This window comes from Ictidomys tridecemlineatus, chromosome 7, assembly GCF_052094955.1.
Source record: "Ictidomys tridecemlineatus isolate mIctTri1 chromosome 7, mIctTri1.hap1, whole genome shotgun sequence".
NCBI classification, from domain to species: Eukaryota; Metazoa; Chordata; class Mammalia; order Rodentia; family Sciuridae; genus Ictidomys; species Ictidomys tridecemlineatus.
Genome location: NC_135483.1, coordinates 150,019,668 through 150,033,583, shown reverse-complemented (window position 1 = coordinate 150,033,583; position 13,916 = coordinate 150,019,668). Strand labels below are relative to the sequence as shown.

Here is a 13,916-nt window from a genome sequence, read left to right as displayed (position 1 = left end):
TACCATCCTCATTGCTCTTAGAAGCTCTGATCTTTCTCATTGTTCTTTTTCATACCACTATACAGGGATTTTTTTTTCCTCATTCCTATTATTACCAGTTTATGAGGTCTTTTCTCTTGAGGGAATGTGAGAATTCAACATTGTACTTTTTCTATCATCTTTGAACTTCGTACTTGGATGTTAGTTATGGTGTAAGGAATCAGCTTCTAAAACTGGATATTTACCTTAAAAAACAGAAGTGAGAATTCCTGTGTATCTATATATCCCTTGCTACATTATAAGGTTATATAGGGTAGACTTAGTGCTTTTTTCCTCAACTTCTTCCTAAAGCCTGAAAATATGATTGCAGTATTCACAAATAAATGAATAATATATTATTACGGTAACACTTTAGTTTAAAGGTCTCTTTTCATTCATTTGCCTGTCTGAGTCATATCTGAAAACAGTTGAGAACTAGGAAAGGAAACAGTTCTACTCCTGGGAAATCTTCCCAAGAGAAATGAAAATACATCTGTCCAAAACATGTTCATAGCAGCATTCATTATTCATAATAGCCCCAAACTGGAAGGAGTTCAAATGTCCATTGACTGATGAATGAATAGACAAAACTTGTTATATACATTTAACTGAATACTATTCAGCAATTAAAAGGAACAACTACTGATACATGCTATAATTGGACATCAGAAACATTAGGTTAAGTGACAGAAGCCAAATATAAAAAAGCTCTGCATATTGTGTGATTCTGTTTTATAGGAAATATCTAGAATGGCAAGTTATTGAGACAGGAAACAGATCAGAATTTGCCTAGGATTGAGGGTGAGAATAGGATTAATTTGTAAATGGGTACAAGAGAACTTTCTGGGCTAATGGAGAAGTTCTAAAGCTGGTTAGGGTTGATGGTTTCACAACTATAACTTTATAAAAATTATTTAAAAAAGAGATGATTTTGAGCAATAAGAAATGATATTCTATAAAAATAAATGAAGTTTATTTAGAAAAAGGCTTTTTGGTTCTCCTATGACTACGCCTGTTGAATTTACTGAGGCAAAATTGTAACAAGTGTATTTTGTAACACTCTACATTAAAGGGTACTTTCCTCAGAAGCAAATGATAATTGACAGGAAAAAGAAATAAAAACTTTGAAAAGTATAGCAGACAAGGAATGTTTAAGTTGTCAGATTACCTTGCACATGTCAGTAGCACCTGTTGCCATCTCAACATAAATAGCTTGATACATTTATTGATTGCAAAGATGGCATCTAGTCAGTTAGAAAAGTTTGTTTTATGTCTGGTGTACTCAGGTTATAAAAATTAGGGTAATCACATAATAGATCTATGAAAATTATTAAATGTAAAGGGACTTGCTTATTTGTATTTATATTAACTTTGTAATAGACAATGGTGCCATTAAATAAGTTGTGTTATCTCTAATACAGTGTGATGTCTTTTATGTAAAAATGTTACATGTTAACCAACTCCACTATAGTGAGGCATGTAATTAGTGATTTTCTAGTATTTATGATAAAATTAATTTTACCAGTTTGCTTTAATTTAACCATTTTGTTACCAGAATCTTAAATTTTCAAAATTTTGGCTGAGACAAATTGATATGCTTAGGTAGTGAAATACAGATCATTTTATTACTGAATTTGATATTAATCATTATTATGGTTACCTTTACAGACCACTCCATACTTATTGGCTGAAAAACAATAACAGTTTGTTATTTCTTAATTCTGTGGGTTGACTGGAAGTTTCTTTGTTGGCCTCAACAGCTCTAGATTATAGATATATCCATTTGGCCTGTGTGTTATTAAAATGGCCCAGCTGGATTAGCAGAGATACTGAACTTCTCTCTATCTCTGTGAAATGATATTTCAGGCTTCCTCATACATAATACTTAAGGACAGTATTTCAAAAGAGCAAAATTAGAAGGTGTAAGGCCTAATAATTTAAGTCCCAACTTTATAAGCAATACATTGCACTTCTGTTAGTCAGAAGGCCAGTTGAAACTGAAAGGTGGGAAAATGTAGAACTCTTACTTTTTTTTTTTTGTAATGTGGATTGAAACCTGGGTACTTTACCTCTGAGCTACATTCCCAGCACTTTTAATTTTTTATTTTGAGGCAGGTCTTGCTAGGTTACTTAGGGCCTCACCAAATTGTTGAGGCTCCATTTCAACTTATGGCCCTCCTGCCTCAGCCTCTCAAGTTGCTGGGATTACTTAATAGGTAATAAAGTTTTATTTCTAAGAGACATAGACATAACATTTGTTTCTCTGTTTAATTTTTTTGATTTTTAGTTATTTTCATAAGTAATTGATTTTTGAGAATTAATTTAAACAAATGACTAACAATGTAAATTTGGAAAAAAATCACTTTAAAATATAAAATAAAGGGACTGAATTAGAGGACTTCTGAGAAGTCTTAGTCTGTTGTGACTGATTAATTTAATGCAAATATTTTCTAAAAAGAAATCAGAAGGGGCTAGGGTTGTGGCTCAGCGGTAGAGTTCTCGTCTAGCAAGTACGAGGCCCTGGGTTCGATCATCAGCGCCACATAAAAACAAATAAAAAATAAAGATATTGTGTTCAACTACAACTAAAAAATAAATATTAAAAAAAAAAAAACAGAAATCAGAAGGGCTGTGGAAAAAACTGTGGTAGAGCACTTGTCTAGCATGCACTAGACCCTGCGTTTGATTTCCAGTGCTGCAAACAAAACTAAACAAAAGCATATACATACATATATGTACATATATGTTTATATTTTAAATAAAAGAAAACAGAGCTTTAGTTTTTTCCTTATATTATTTTTGTCTTATTGTATTGAAAATTTATTTAGAGCCTGAATCTGATAGACTTAGACTGTCATCTTACTTTTTGCCAGTTCCTTTCTATACATGATCAATTAGGTTAAAAATGGTATCTTGATTGGGGGTGGGGTTGTGGCTCAGTGGTAGAGCACTTGCCTGGTATGTTTGAGGCACTGGGTTTGATCCCTGGCACCACATTTAAACAAAACAAAACAAAGCAAATAAACAAACGAACAAAAAACAAATAAAATAAAGGAATTGTGTCCATCTATAACTAAAAAAATATTTTTAAAAAAGTATCTTGAGGGCTGGGGTTGTGGCTCAGCGATAGAGCGCTCGCCTCGCACATGCGAGACCCTGGTTTCTATCCTCAGCACCACATAAAAATAAATAAGTGAAATAAAGGTATTGTGTCCAACTACAACTGAAAAATAAATATTTAAAAAAAAAAGTATCTCGATTGGGAAGATGAAAAGAGTTGTGGAGATGAATAGTGGTGATGGTTGTACAACAGTACAAATGTACTTAATGCTCCAGAACTGCACACTTAAAAATAGGTTAAAATGGTAAATTCTTTATCATGTATATTTTAGCACAATAAAAATAAATAAATATACCTTGAAAAGTAATTATGAGGACCGAATTCAGTAGCACATCTTAAATAACAAGTACTTATTACCTAAGTTAGTCTTGGGATAATTTTCCCTCAAATTAATTTACTAATTTGCTCAGAAAAATGTACTTCTGAAATATTTACTGCTAACATAATCATTGTGTATATGATAAAAGAAAAAATCCTACAAAGAATTTTAAATAAAATTCTATAATCCTTTTTTAAAAAATGACTAATCTTTGTGTTGATTTGGATTTTCAGGTAATCTTGGGTGATTTACTTATATTTGATATGTATGTTATATACTTTTAGTTGATCCTCATTTCTCTGTCGTTTCCTATTCTGGAATGACACATGAAATAATTTGCCTAACTTTGGAAATTTATTCAAGGGATTAAATTGCTACTCTGTATGTATTAGTATGCAGAAACTCGATTGAGGTAGGAGTTTATATCTGATATTGAAAACATTTATCAGCAATGAAATTTTAATATTAAGGACTCCATCCATAATTGTTTTGTTGAAACATAAGAATTATTTGTTATTTGTTTATAATACATCCATCATGTGTTATGCTGGAGATACAGTAGGAAATAATATAAACTGCTTGCCCTCGTTAAAATTTTTAAGTTGTAATGTTAGCAAACAACTAAAGTGAATAAATATATACTTTGATTTGGAGGTAAGTGGTAGGAAGAAATGGGAAACAAGATAAGGAGTTAAAGAATAATGTGGGAGAGTAGATTAATTTAGATAAAAGAGTGCTCAATAGTGTGGCCTTCACTGAAGAGAAGTGGGGATGGGTGAGGTATGCTAAGCAGTGGCAGCAGCATCACAGACTTGAGAATGAGAAAATGGCAAAGGTTTTGAGTTGGGAACAAGCAGGAAGAAACAGCGTAAGGACTACTGAGTGAGGGCGGAGGATCATGAAAGGAGATGAGGTCTTAGAAATAGGCAAGGGTTCTTATTTAGATTCTATTCTGAGGCACTGGTCAGGACTTTTTATATTTTATTCTGTGACAGGAAGCCAGTGGAATTAAAAACAAACAAAAACCCTTTTATTTTGAAATCATATCAGACTTAAAAGAAAATTGCAAAAAATGTAGTGTTTCCTAATTCTCTCCACCTGGTGTTAGCATCTTATATAACCATCATGGGAATCACTTTTCTCATGGTAGAGTGGTGGATGTCTTTAGGAAACAATTCTCCTGCTGCTATGTGAATAAGACTGAAGAGGCAAGAGCAGTAGTATAGACCAGTTAAGAGGATATGATAGTAGTCCAGATGAGAGTTGCTAACCGTGTGATAACTGGGACAGTTTTAAATCTCTCCATAGTCTCTTATTTAAGAAAAGCCAGAATTGTTGTAGCGTTCTAAGAATATAGACAAAAGTTTTCCTTGAAGCCAAACTTGTGTATTTTGGTATATTTTTGTTTTTGTTGTTTTGTTTTGTTTTTAAGAGGAACAAAATAGTAGCATAATTAGATCAAGGAAAATAATTTATTAGGCAAAAGCAATTTCAGTATGAAGGATGGTAATAATTGAAATAGGCAAATAAAAAAAACCCTAGCCATATTCCTTTGTTGAAAATATGTGGCCAGGAGTGCTAGTACACACCTGTAATTCCTGCGGCTTGGAAGGCTGAGGCAGGAGGATCCCAGAATTCAAAACCAGCCTCAGCAACAGTGAGGTGCTAAGCAACTCAGTGAGACCCTGTCTCTAAATAAAATACAAAATAGGGTTGGGGATGTGGCTCAGTGGTTGAGTGCCCCTGAGTTCAGTCCTTGATATCCAAACAAAAAAGAAAAACAAAAACAAAATATGTTAGTCATCTCTGTTATTCATTAGTTCCTTATGTTAATTTGCTAGTACCTTTACTTTGAAAGAATGAAAACTGATGAGTAATAAATTTCAATGTTTTAGAAACTTATTTTTCTGTGGAAAATGCTCCTTACCTGAACAAAGATGAATTATCAAGATTGTTCAGTACAGAGATATGATCTTTGCAGTTTGCATATCTGATATTTACTTTCTTTATTTCTAGTTGTTAAACATTTTATTTGAATGTTAGAATAATGATCATTAGCTAAGAATCTTAATGAAAGCATCATGCAGATATTTGGCCAAAATATTTACATGTATCACATGAATATGATTTTAAAGTATGAGTGAATAGAATCAGTCTTTCCAAAATATACTTTTCTAATGTTCTGTTGTGTTACTGATCTGCATTTTTAAACCATTTTCTACTTTTTGTTTACTAAAAAAAAAAGCTTGAGCTATTAAATTAAGATGAATTTGTTCTTGAGTATAACCAAAAAGTATTTTTTGTTAGTATCTACTGATTTTCACCCAAGAACTAAAATGTAGGTTTTTTTTTTTTTTTTTTTTTTACTTATAGTTGAAGTCTGAAAATTGTTATATTGGCCTCTTTCATTGAGGGTTTTGTGGAATTTATTTTCACTAAAATAGGGAATGTAGGGGCTGGGGATGTGGCTCAAGCGGTAGCGCACTTGCCTGGCATGCGTGCGGCCCTGGTTCGATCCTCAGCACCACATACAAAGATGTTGTGTCCGCCGAGAAGTAAAAAATAAATATTAAAAATTCTCTCTCTCTCTCTCTCTCTCTCTCTCTCTCTCTCTCTCTCTCCCTCCCTCCCTCCCTCACTCTCTCTTTAAAAAAAAATTAAAAAAAAAATAGGGAATGTAATTGCAAAAAGGTGTTGAGGATTGTATGAGATAGTATTATGTTTGAAAAAGTGTCTTTCACATAAAGCATGCTCACTAAATATCTGTTCTTATTAGAAGTACTGGGCACAGTGTTAGGATTATTTAAAAGTTTTATTTTTGCATATTTTGAAGAAGTGGTCTATACATCTTCTTTATTATTTGCCTAACATGTAATGCATATTTCTGGGTGCCAGGCATTTATAGATGTTTTCATGTATATTACCTTGGTTAATTGTCCACATCAGCTCCTGTTTGATGATGAATGTACCAGGCTTTCAGGTGTCAAGTCACTTAGTCATGATTGTATAATATGAGATAGGCTTTCTAATATTACCCACCCAAACGTGTCATCTGACACTGATACAAAAGTGTGTTTTATGTTTGCATTATAATCCCTTATTTGATACTCTATCAGATGGTATGGACTGGGGAAATTAAAAACTTGTGTCTAATACATATATAATAGTGTTGGAGATAGCTATGATAAGATTTATTAGAAATTATACTCTTTTAGAGGAGTGAAATGTTGATACATGTTTTGGGAAAGAAGTTTAGTCAGGCATGGCTTCTTAAAAATGGGATTAATATTTAAACTGTATTTTTTCTTTTCTTGTAAACTGAGTTATTTAACAGTAGCAGGATTTGGATATGTGTAAGTGGTGGGATTTTGACATTTCAGTAGGGGAGCAGAGTAAGAAAACATGAGATGTATTTGAATGGATGCAGGGGAAATTTTGATTGTAAGGTAAGTTAGGGCCAGAATATAGATGGTCTTAAAAGCTTGATTAATTGTTTTGAATTTAGTTACCTAGAAATTATTCAATAGTAGCCAACATAGAGCCTAGTAATATGTGGTTTTGGGGAAAATATAATTCAATGAGAAATTTAGACTATATTGAGATTGTATTATTAAAAGAGGAGAGTTGATGGGCATGTAGAAGAGTAGAAAGATAACTTTCTTTTAAAAAAAAGGAGATGAGGTTTCTACTAGTTATTTAGCTTTCACAGATGTTTTAGGATATTTCCTTTTTTTGGTACTGAGAGTTGAACCCAGAGGTGCTCCACCACTGAGTTACATCCCTAGCCCCTTCTCTTTTTTATATTGAGACAGGGTCTCACTAAATCCGTAGCCCTTTTTTATTTTTTATTAGAAGATAGAGCATTACTAACTTGCTGAGGCTGGCTTTAAACTTGCAGTCCTCCTGCTTTAGCCTCCCAAATTGAGTATTACTTTCTTAATATGTAAAATCGAGGTTGTATAAAAGATCATTAAGGCCTATAACCTATTTTATGACTGTCATTAATTGCTCAGACTAGGACACCAAAGTTGAAAGAGAGCATTATTAATAATTACTATAGGCAACTGAAATAAATTGGAATTATTAAACCCAGTAGGAACTAAATTACATTTTGTATTTAAAACTCAAATTTAAAGGACTGAAAAGCATCAAGATATCAATCACATGTTTAATGTTGCTGAACAAGGTAAAGATGATATAATCTGAGGAAATGGTATCATTTAGATAAGTATTCACTTCAGAATGCTGGAGCAATAATGGTTAAAGATGTGCATAAAATAATGATGGAATTGTTTTGAAACAAATATGTTGTACAAAATAGACTCAGCTACTTTCATAGATGAAGCTAAAGATAGTTGCACATCACTACAAGTAAATACCTTAATTCTTCTGGCATATATGGGGAAGAGTGAGATATTTTATAGGCATTAATACTTTAAATGTCTTCAGAGTCTGTATATAGTATTTATGATATTTAAAACCCTGTAGTAATTGAGTTTACCAGACTGCTGTGCTTATTGTTTTAAACTGGCTTTTGTGTAGTTTTTTAAAGAATATTTTTTCTTATGTTAGGTTCACTGCCATAACATTTCTGACTAGTACAATTATATATGAAGGCATCTCTTCCCCAATACTCCCATGTATGCATAAATTACAATATGAGAGCCTCAAAACCATGTGGGCTTTGTAGTAACTTTAATGGTACTCTCAGGCATTTTATGTGTATTTAGATTACCTGGGTATATCTTGTTAAGAAGGCAGATTCTTATTCAATAGGTTTGAGGTGAGTGAGCTCTTTTTTAACTAGGTCCAAAATGGTTGGAAGCTGCTATTCAATAGACTACGCTCAGAATATCAAGGATCCAGATGGTTTATTAAAATTTTGGCCATTTTGTTGTATAGGGCCTTAAATATGTCTAAATTATTTCAATATAGTTGGTTTTAAAAGAATTATTGGGTCTTGCAAATTTCATAATATAGTTCATAAAATAATATTTGTCTTTCACATTTTCCTCTTCCATGTCTTAACTCTAGTTTTGCTTCTTTCTCATTTCTTTTTCATTGTTGTGGTTTTTGCTTTTGTTTAATATATTATTGTGTTTTGTGGATCTGGTCAGGGAACCGTTACTGTATTTTATGTTTGTATCTACATTTTATTTTGCATGCGTAACGTGGCTTTGCCTGGATGTTCTTTTTGGTAAGTTCCAAATCTACATAGCATATTGTTTTTTTGTAGTGTAAATTATAATGTTTTTCACCTTCTTTTCTTCCACTTCTAGAATGTGGTCATGTTCATAATTTGTTTTTAATTTTTTTAAAGAGTTCATTTGATAATTGTTTTTTCCTAACATTTTCCAATTTTCCTTAATAGTAACACATTTTCCAATTTTCCTTAATAGTAACGCAATTTGATACTAATCTGCTTTGATTTGTTTTATAGCTTCACACTATCAGTTGCTGATCACAATTAGCAGTTGCTGTCTCGAGTACTTTGTTTTTTTTTTTTAAATGCCTTAATCATTTAGAAATATTCTAAAAGCTTGTGCTTCCATGTAGCAATCATAAAAGAAGATAGTTCATAGTACAATTAAATACTTCTGTTCTATGTAAAAACACATTCTAATTTTGTTTTCACAGCAACAGCTTGCACAACTACAGAAAGAAAAATCAGAGATTCTGAAAAATCTGGCATTATATTACTTCACATTTGTAGATGTTATGGAATTTAAGGTATGTATTTTAATATAAAATTTAATATTTTGGAAGTAGACTTATAATTGTTAATTTTATAAATTTCTTTGATACTTATAGATAATGAGCTTGGAAGTCTTCTGGAACTGAAATCTAGAGTATATTTTGTTTATTCAGAATTTAACATTATTTTTACAGGGCTGATGATAAGACTCGGGGAGAGGGCTTGCCTACTGTATGTGAGGCACTGAATTTAATCCCTGATACCACATACGCACGCGTGCATTCAACACACACACAATATTAAACACATATAAGATGAAAACAAACTTTTCTTTTCAGGATCATGTTTGTGAGTTGCTGAATACTATTGATGTTTGCCAAGTCTTCTTTGATATTGTAAGTATCCATTTTTCAGAAAAATTTCTTAATTCTTCTTTCTGTTTCCAGAACTCAAGTGACCAATTTCTTTTCTTTAGAAAAAGTTTATGTAACTAGCTTATTAAATTTTAGTAGTGTTAATTTGGCTTGTTCATTAGATTTTTTAAGAAATAAAAATTTTTAATGTATTTTATATTATTAAGTCTGGTACATATTGGGAAATAGTTGTTAATTTTAGTATTAGTTAATTTTAGCATGCCCAATTATAAAAAGTAGAAATATTTTTTCCTGTAAAAGTCATACTCAATAGAATTTTTCTTAATGTTAAGTTAGTTTGAATTCACTGAAAGCCCTTTGCTTTCAGCCATAAAATTATGTAACAGATACAAAACTATTCCCTGTAACTGTCAAATTTTAGATGTTTTTAGTAAAAGTAATTTGATTGAATTACAGGAATAGGGATAAAATAACTACAAAAAATTACTAACTTCCAGTAGCTGCTAGGAATATTTTGTGTGTGTTTAAGTTTGGCAGATAGGATAAAGATGAACTTGATTCCTTTTCTAGACTGTGAACTTTGATTTAACAAAGAACTACTTAGATTTGATTATTACCTATACAACATTAATGATACTGCTGTCTCGAATTGAAGAAAGGAAGGCAATCATTGGATTATATAACTATGCTCATGAAATGACCCATGGAGCAAGGTAGGACTGAAATATAGAATATATTTTAATATTATATTATTATATATTAGAAAATTAACATATTAATATAAAAAGTTTTCTAAAATTCTCAGTTTGATGGCTTACAACTCATCAATAATTTGATATGTCTATTTTAAGTGACCGAGAATATCCACGGCTTGGTCAGATGATTGTAGATTATGAAAACCCTTTAAAAAAGATGATGGAAGAATTTGTACCCCACAGCAAGGTAAAAACTGTTTTGTTTTATTTTTACACTGTAATAATAGTCATAAGAGATGATGTAAGCATGGAGAATTAGATAAAGGGGAAAAACTCCATGGGATATGAAAAATAACTATGTATATTTTTATCCAGTTGTGAACCAGAGAAATATTTGGTTAAGTTCACAATATTGCCTAGAGACTCAGGAATATATTGATTCATTATAGTTTTTAGGTTCAGAATAGTACAAATAGTTAGCAGAGTATATGTTATTGTACTTGAGAATACTGCCATACCAGTCTCCATAGGTTGTAATCTCAGTTCTGCAAGTTACTGACTCTATAATATTGGATAAGTTACTTAATCAACCTCACTGTACCTAAGCTTTTTTTTTTTTTGGTAATACAGAGTGAATTTTGGTAAAAACATTACCTTATGTGATTGTTATGAGAATAAAATGAATTACTTCATAAATAGTGTTTAGATATATAGTATTTGATAAATTTTAGCTTTATTATATTATAATTTTTTAATGAGAAAAATAAGTTTTGTGGAAATAATTTGAAATGTGTATTAAAAAATAGCTGATATTGGAATAATTTTGCTTGTAAAGAATCTTGCCATTATGCCTTGTCTGCAGTTGAGCTAATTCATATACCTATAGTTTCTAAGTGCTTCAAGGAAATTTTTAGGTATCTCATCTACTCTCATCATTTTAAAATAAGGATTGAGGGCTAGAGAAGTATTATGACAAGGTAAAACCATTTGGCAGCAATAATGTCAAAACCAGAATTGAAATCTAGATGATTAGAATCTTGGTTTATTATTCTCTTTGAATGATAAGGATTAATTAAGCTTTTTAGTAATATAATATTTATATAAATATTTTTCCTTGACATACAGTTATTACTAAGGCTTTTCTTTTCTTTTTGTGGTATTGGGGATTGAAGCCAGAGCCTTGTGCATGCGAGGCAAGCACTATACCAACTGAGCTATATCCCCAGTCCCAAGGATTTTCTTTTTCCCATTAAAATTCTGAAAATGTTTTCTCAGTTTAATCTTTTTGCAGAGCTATACTTTAAAGTTTAACATCCCTAATCTGAAAATTCAAAATGTTCAAAATCCAACTTTTTTGAGTGCTGACATCAGGTCTGGAATTTTTACACCACAGTGGAAAAATTCCACTCCTGATCTCATAGAATGGGTCGTATTGAAAGCAGGCACTCTAACAGTATTGTACAAAATTCAGTCCATCTTTTCTTCCTTCCTTCCCTCCCTCCCTCCCTCCCTCCCTCCCTCCCTCCCTCCTTCCTTTCTTCCTTCCTTCCTTCCTGTTTACATAATTCTATTACCAAAAACAAGGTAAGCAAAAAAAAATGAGATCACAAGTTACTTTCAAACTTGGTATATGTGAAACATAAAATGAATTTTGTGTTTGGACTTGTGTCCATCCTGAAGATATCTCATTATGTACATGCACATATTACAACCTCTTTGTCCCATATCTGAGACACTTCTAAACCTAAGCATTTTTGAAAACGAATAGGAAGCCTGTACTTAAAAATTTATATATGTTTTATGTCTAGGAGTTAGTTGACTAATTAATTTGAAAGAGGCTGGTGAATAGCATAACTTTTAAAGTAAAAATCATCAGCATTATGGATTGAGGTGTCAGATAAATTGAAATGCTCAGCATGTCATGGTCAGCTCACACAACTCTGATTTTGGTGGTACTTTTTCTTACCTAAAACTCTTTTCCTTACCCCTCTTTTTTCTCTCTCCATCCATTTCTGATTTTTCCCTAATCATGCACAGCCTGTTTTTATTTGGCCATTTCAAATTTCATTATTTCTTTTGCTGGGTGATTCAAATTTTCTTAAATGTTATTTTGCAGTCTTTTAAAATTCTCTGTAGCCAGTAAATTGTATTCAGCATGTAGTATATTATCAATAAACACTTAGAATTTTTCATTTGAATCAGATCAGTTATTTCATAACTATGATTTTCCTGATGTTCCATGATACTCAGAATTTTGATAGACTATTATACATCTGCCAGGATTTTAAAAAATTAAAATCACATAAATGAATTTTAAAAACATTTTTGTTGGCTACATCAGAATCACTATGTGGATCTTAGCAAAATGATTGATTCTGGGATTCTACTCCTAAAATTTAGTTTGTTAAATTTTAGATGGAGGTGTGTATTTTCTGAACAAATTCACCTTGCAGTTTATTTGTGAAAAATTAAAGAATCACTGTACGGAATTTTTAGGAAGCAAAGATGAGTAACAAGGATAGTTAGAAAAGCAAGCAAGAAACAAATGAGATAAACATTAAATATCTTGATGATAAAGCTATAGTTAACAAAGTAGACATTAAGTAATTTATTAAGAGAGTACAGTGGATTATTTTTATAAGGCATTATTTGAAGAAATACAGAACATGTTAAGCTTTCTTAATACTTAGGCATATAATCTTTAAAGTCTTTTTCTTTTTTAGTGGGAATTATCAGACTAGAAACTTTCACTTTGTGAAAGAATGACAGTTTATCTCTGTCTCTTGAAATAAAGATCCCAAAGTTTACACAGATTTTAACCTCAAAGAAAGTAACAGTATTTCCTGAGTGAAGCTCTTGCTCAGATATGTAAAATCTACATAGCTTTTGTAGAATTAAAAAAAAAAATGTAATGGAGGGACGTCCTAACCCAACTCATAGAAAGCTTCATAATTATGTTCTGTTGTTTTATAAAGGTAGAGTTGGAAAGGCACAGCAAGTTGTAGCTGAAATTTAATTGAAAAAGAAAAAGAATTATTCCTCAACTAACTTTTTCCTCTTTTAATTAGTCTCTTTCAGATGCACTAATTTCTCTTCAGATGGTATATCCTAGAAGGAATCTTTCAGCTGATCAATGGAGAAATGCCCAATTATTAAGTCTCATCAGTGCACCTAGTACAATGCTTAATCCTGCACAGTCTGACACTGTATGGTTCTATTTTTCTCTTTTTGAGTGAAAATAAGTGTTTTTTAAAAAAAATATTTAACAATTTTGTTGAAACTTTTAAAGTTAGAATTAGACTATCAGCAAAGTTTATTATAAATTGCTCATTAAATCCTACTCTTTTGATTTTAGATTTCAACAAAACCGATGTAAATTTAATATGACTAATAGTTTATGTATTTGTCTTTTGAAATTTGTTTTGTCCTATGATATCATGGTAGAAAAATTGGAAGATATAGAAAAAAAAATCAGCTCAAATTTTACTAAGTAGATAAAATCAATATTCTATTATATTTCTTTTCAATCATTTATCTGTATATATGAACACTGCATCCAAGTACAAATCTCTTTTCAGTTGACTAAAATTTTCTTTTGGAATAATATAAACTCTGAAATAGACTTGAAAAATTGGGGAATTGTTATCTACTAGACTGAAGAAAATTTAGGAACAGTATTTTTAACAAGAGAGTT

The 13,916-nt window shown here is 31.3% G+C and overlaps 1 protein-coding gene across 4 annotated transcripts in view; it reads left to right on the top strand.

Moving 5' to 3' along the window:
• Nucleotides 1-13,916, top strand: part of Nckap1 (NCK associated protein 1) — a 98,524-nt gene that overhangs the window by 23,734 nt on the left and 60,874 nt on the right. For 2 of the 4 annotated variants that reach the window (XM_013358297.4, XM_021725979.3), the window contains 5 exons: nt 9,102-9,188; nt 9,492-9,548; nt 10,098-10,240; nt 10,379-10,469; nt 13,291-13,428. In XM_013358297.4, coding sequence (XP_013213751.1) covers nt 9,102-9,188; nt 9,492-9,548; nt 10,098-10,240; nt 10,379-10,469; nt 13,291-13,428 — 516 coding nt within the window. Of the gene's footprint in view, nt 1-9,095; nt 9,189-9,491; nt 9,549-10,097; nt 10,241-10,378; nt 10,470-13,290; nt 13,429-13,916 lie in introns of all 4 variants that reach the window. The other 2 variants (XM_005324684.3, XM_021725978.3) reach the window with 1 other exon arrangement.